The following is a 5,032-nucleotide window of genomic DNA, read 5'->3' as shown; positions in this document are numbered from 1 at the left end:
TTGGATTTTGTTTTAAAGTAAAGTTCAAACTATGTAAAATTAAAATTTTATATATTATTTAACTTTTATTTTTATGTGCTTTTGTTCATTTCTTCTTTTTATTTGTATTAAAAGGATGACAAAGACAATAATATTGAATTTCATTTTTTATTTTGTATTTTTTTTATGGCATATAAAAAAAAAATACAAGTCATACCAAGTTGATATGATACTCAAAAGACCAAATAAAGTTCATAGACATTACAAACCGTTTACGTTACTGGCAACATTTTAACTTGAACTTGATTAGACTGAATCTGAATATAATCAACCCAATTTGTTTACTAAGTCCTCGTTCATTATTCTTGTGGATATGAATTCAAAGAAACTTTATGATTAGCCTCTAGCCTGGGGATTAAAATAAATTTGCATTTGTTTGACACTTCAATTCATCGAGATTCTAACTTGCATTTAATAAAAGTGCCAATTTTTCTGTTATTCATGTCATATTTTACCTTCTTTTATCCGTTCCTTTGTATTATTGTTATTGACTTATTGGCTGGGACGAATCACATGGAGTGGGTATAAATCTTAGAGTCCTTGACTTGTGTGAATTATGAATTTGCACGCACTATTGAACATTATCATTATGTTTGCAAATCAATAGAGCATAGTCCCTAGCTACATCTATCTGATCTGTATTGAGAGAGAGAGAGAGAGATGATTAAACTCAGTTTGACTAATGTGGGACATGAACCTGAGGAGCATGTCTATGGATTATTAAAAGTGCATAAACTTGATGCCTCCAACTTGAAGATTGAAGACACAACAACGACAACCTGTGAAACCAAACTCTAGAAACATTCAAGCCTCCACATTGGAAATGGCCGACTATAAAAGTTAAGGCAAAAATGTAAAACTTACCCTCTCACTTTCAATCTTTTTTATTTCAGTCTTTTAAGCTTTCAATTTTTACCAATGCAAGACTCCGTTAGAACTCAATTAAGGGCGGCCGTTGATTGAGACAAATGACCAGAGAGTAGTTGATAGCAGTCCATTCCTTATTGTTGGCTTTGCAAGGCAAGGACCTTCAACCAAGCTGGCCTTGCTGTGATGTCTGCTACCCAAACACTCACATGGGGGCGGGAATCAAAGAGTTTTTTAACTTGTGTCCCAAACAAGTAATGCAAAGTGGGCAAATGGTGCAAATCCGCCAGGGTGAAGCAATCACCTCCAAGGTGTTTTGACTGAGCCAATCGACTCTCATAAACATCAAGAACCTTAGCTAGCTTAGCTTCATTTTCCTCCACAACTGCAGTGTCTGTACTCATGCCAAGTAGTGGCTTTATTGCCAATTCCCAGCCTAGCTTTGATGCTGCTGGGTCGTACTGTTGGGCCTCCACTTCCATCCAGACAGATGTAATTGCCATCATCTTAGAGTCTTGGTATATCAGCTGGGTTCCCTTGTCAGCATACTCACAGGCAATGTATTTATTAATTGCCCTTGATTCTGAATTACAAAAGATCAAAGCATGAGGATCATACTAATTAAATGCATCCATTATGCTTGAGCGGAAAGAGAGAAGAGTGATAAACTAACACTTGTCCCAAAAAACTAATACTGCTAATGAAAGTTTCAATTTTACGAGTGAGAAAAGGGAAATTGATTGAGATATATTAATGTCTTTCTCCCCAGTCCAAACAAGAGCAAAATTATAACTAATGTCTACCAATTGCATATAGACATACCAAAGAGCTTGAGATCTCCATCTTCAAGAGCTGGAAGTTGACCAAATGGCTGCATAGACAAGAAAATCTTAGATTCAAAATGATTATAATAAAAGCAAAATAATTGAACCTATTTCACTGTTGTTTTCGTTCATGATTATAATGAATAATAGGTTTATAGGGAATAGAAGGATTGGATTTTTGTACTTGAACCCAAATTTGTTTGAGATACATGAATGTTTTTAGTTTCCTTACATTAAGGGACAGGAAGTGTTCTTTCTTCTGTTCACCAGCTCTCATGTCTACAAAAACAAACTCATGGTCTATCTCTTTCTCATAGACGGTAGCGAGAACTCGCATTGAAGCTGTTGAGAGAGGGTTTCCATGGACTTTGATCGCTGCCATGATGGGGGAGGATGGTGATATGATCAAAAACAAAGAAGAGATAGAGCAAGCTATATGCCACAGGCCTCATCTGATCCATTTATATATACATATATATTGGTATCTGAAATAAATTATTTCAAATACCTTCCAAATACCGATATAAACTATTTTTTTAAATAATAGTTTATATGGGTATTTGGAAGGTAGGTTAGTGTTCTTGAATAGTCCTAAAACTTTTTTGTATTTTTGGAACTACAAAATTTTTCACATCTTTTTACTACAACTATGATATAACAGAATGTGATTGATGAAAAAAATAGTAGGAAGTAATGATTAATCACTCTAAGTCTACTACATTAAAATTGTAATAAAAAAATTGTGAAATAAATTGATCTTAGAAGGCTAGAATTTATTTTTATTTTTTTGGGCTAAACAAAAGGCTAGAATTACTTATACAAAAATTCTTAATTCTGGCAAAAGTACATGGAAACTGAAAGTTGAAAGTCCTTGGCAGCTGATTACATATTGGATGATTTTTTTATATCCTCCACTATTATTGCTTTGGGGACTTTTCAAGTACTATTTTAATTCCCGATCAAAACAAGTGGTAGTAATTTACTAGTGAGCATAATGACCATAGTAGTAATATTTTATGTGCAAATTCATAAATTTTAGCCATTGAGCTCCCTGTGCTAGGCTGTCTGTGGCTTAAAAAATTTAGCCACTAAGGGGTGTTTTTTACTGATGTTTAAACAACAATTTTCAGTGTTTAAATAACATCACACGCGTTTCCACACACTTTTTCACTCACATATATTTCTATAAAACAATAACATTATTATAAATCTCTTACCAAACGAACCTAATGCTCCAGTTTTGTTACACATGCTCTGACATGATATCACCAACCCCAACCCCCGAAGAAAATAATGCTAGTAGCTGAATGCTGCCAAATGTGGCTTAAAAAAATTGAACAACTAATTCAACCACCGGTTTATTGTTGGTATTGATAGATAAGGGTCAATGATAGGAAAAAAACTTTGTATATATCCGGTGTATAAAACTTATGTGAGACTGATATATAAGTCCCACAACATATAAGATAACTTCTCTATTGATAAAGGACCATTGTGTGTGGTTGTTCCTCTTGCAATGAAGGCTTCACAAATCCTTAACAGTTGTCCTCTTAATGGACAACCATTATATCCGTACGCTTCATAAAGCTTTACCAAATTTTTGTTGCACTATCAATTCTGTCAAATTATCAAGTTATCAAAAAAAAGTCTATGGACCCCGGATTCAAGATAGGGGGACCAAATGATAAATATAAAAAATAAAATAAAATTCTCTAAATAAGCATCTATATAGTATTAATAAACTATTAACCAAGACAAATACATAAAAATAAATAAATAAATAAATAATACATTTAGATGCATTTATCTATTAACAAAGACACAAAACACCATTGGTTTTTTTTTTTTTTTTTGGGGGTGAGAATTTACATGAATTTAGGTTGGACAAATGATTTCAGAAGGGGAAAGAGCCACTTTACTTAGAAGAGGAGTCTATATATATATATATATATATATATGGGTTTATACCTATTATATTTAAAATATTACTATAGGGATAAATGGCCCAGTTATAGGTATTGGGCTGTGGGCCGTGGGCCGTGTTACTTTTGGAATTATAGAGTCTAACTAGTTACACCCATAAATCATGGGATTTAAAATGAAAATTTTCCAAATAATAATTGACATAATACTAAAGGTCGATTGACTTGAAATTTTTGTTGTTGTATGGGTTTAAACTAATCAAAACTTCATGATATAGCCCAAAACATATTGCCCAAGAAACAGGAAACATGAATAATGTCATGTGTTCCAATTATTTTTTTCTCATTTAAAGAGTCATTAGCTAATACGCATTAATTGAGAGTCTAAATCTTCTGTACCACTCTCCCTGCTCTACTTTATGCTTAACAAATAAAAATTTAACACATGTCCACCTTTTTAATTAGATGCTAATTTTTTGCCTTTTATATTCCAGACTATCAGTTTCCTAAAAAATTAAAACAAAAAAACCATATTGAGCCTCCTCAAAAGATTATTGGGGAAATGACCTTAAATGTTACCTGGCCTCCTTATTTTTTGGTTGTTCTGAATAGGATACCTTATCAAGAGGGTGTGTTATTCACTTTAGGTCCAAGCATGTTTGAAACTACTCACAAATTATGCATTTCGATGTGAGATTAAATTCAATAAGGATGTGGTGTAAAACCTTAGTTTTACCCCTCCAATCCCAACATGCCACATTATCACATTACATATTGAAAAATACACTCAATCAATTTTAATACTCATTTAAAAATCTAACTTAACTGTGAGTTTAATGAAATGTTATTATGTGTAGTAGGATATATTGAGTTTTAAGTAAAAAAACTAATGTGGCAATCTCTTATTATATGGTATAAATATGGGCTTTACACTCCACTCTTACCAAATTTGAACTCTTTGGAGATTCTTTAAGAGAGAGAAAGTAAAGCTTATACTAAGTAATCAAGCAAAACAAAAGGAAAATCCTTCCGCGAAGAGTATTCACATAACTATATTATCTAGTCTCCTATATATGACGGGATTCAGGGTTCAAATTGCAATTCCACTACTTGTAATAATTGAATTATTTAAAAGAAAATTTATAAAAAAAAAAATGTCAGCCTTCCCATTCTACTTCAAAACCATGTTGTAAGTGCATTAACAAACCCTATCACAAGTAACTTCCATCCCCTATAGTAAGGGATTTTTACACTAAACCATTCCACCTTCTAATGTATATAACTTTCCAAGAAAAAGTTGAACCAACCAAACAAACAATCTTCTTCAAGGTTCATCAATGTCTGCCTCATTCATGAAGTGTAGGAAAAATCATCATCATC

General features: G+C 32.7%; 1 protein-coding gene across 1 annotated transcript; it reads right to left on the bottom strand.

Moving 5' to 3' along the window:
* Window positions 1-713: 713 nt before the first annotated feature.
* On the bottom strand, window positions 714-2,199 carry LOC136064430 (glutathione S-transferase-like). The gene is made up of 3 exons (XM_065766173.1): window positions 1,963-2,199; window positions 1,729-1,777; window positions 714-1,489 (listed from the first exon to the last, which is right to left on the bottom strand). The coding sequence occupies exons 1-3, from the start codon at window positions 2,110-2,112 to the stop codon at window positions 1,041-1,043; spliced, it is 648 nt and encodes a 215-aa protein (XP_065622245.1). The 5' UTR covers window positions 2,113-2,199; the 3' UTR covers window positions 714-1,040.
* Window positions 2,200-5,032: the final 2,833 nt, after the last annotated feature.

This window comes from Quercus suber, unplaced genomic scaffold (assembly GCF_002906115.3).
Source record: "Quercus suber isolate HL8 unplaced genomic scaffold, Cork oak 2.0 scaffold_687, whole genome shotgun sequence".
NCBI lineage: Eukaryota > Viridiplantae > Streptophyta > Magnoliopsida > Fagales > Fagaceae > Quercus > Quercus suber.
Note: the sequence above shows the minus strand (reverse complement) of the source record. Positions and strands in the feature narration are given on the sequence as shown.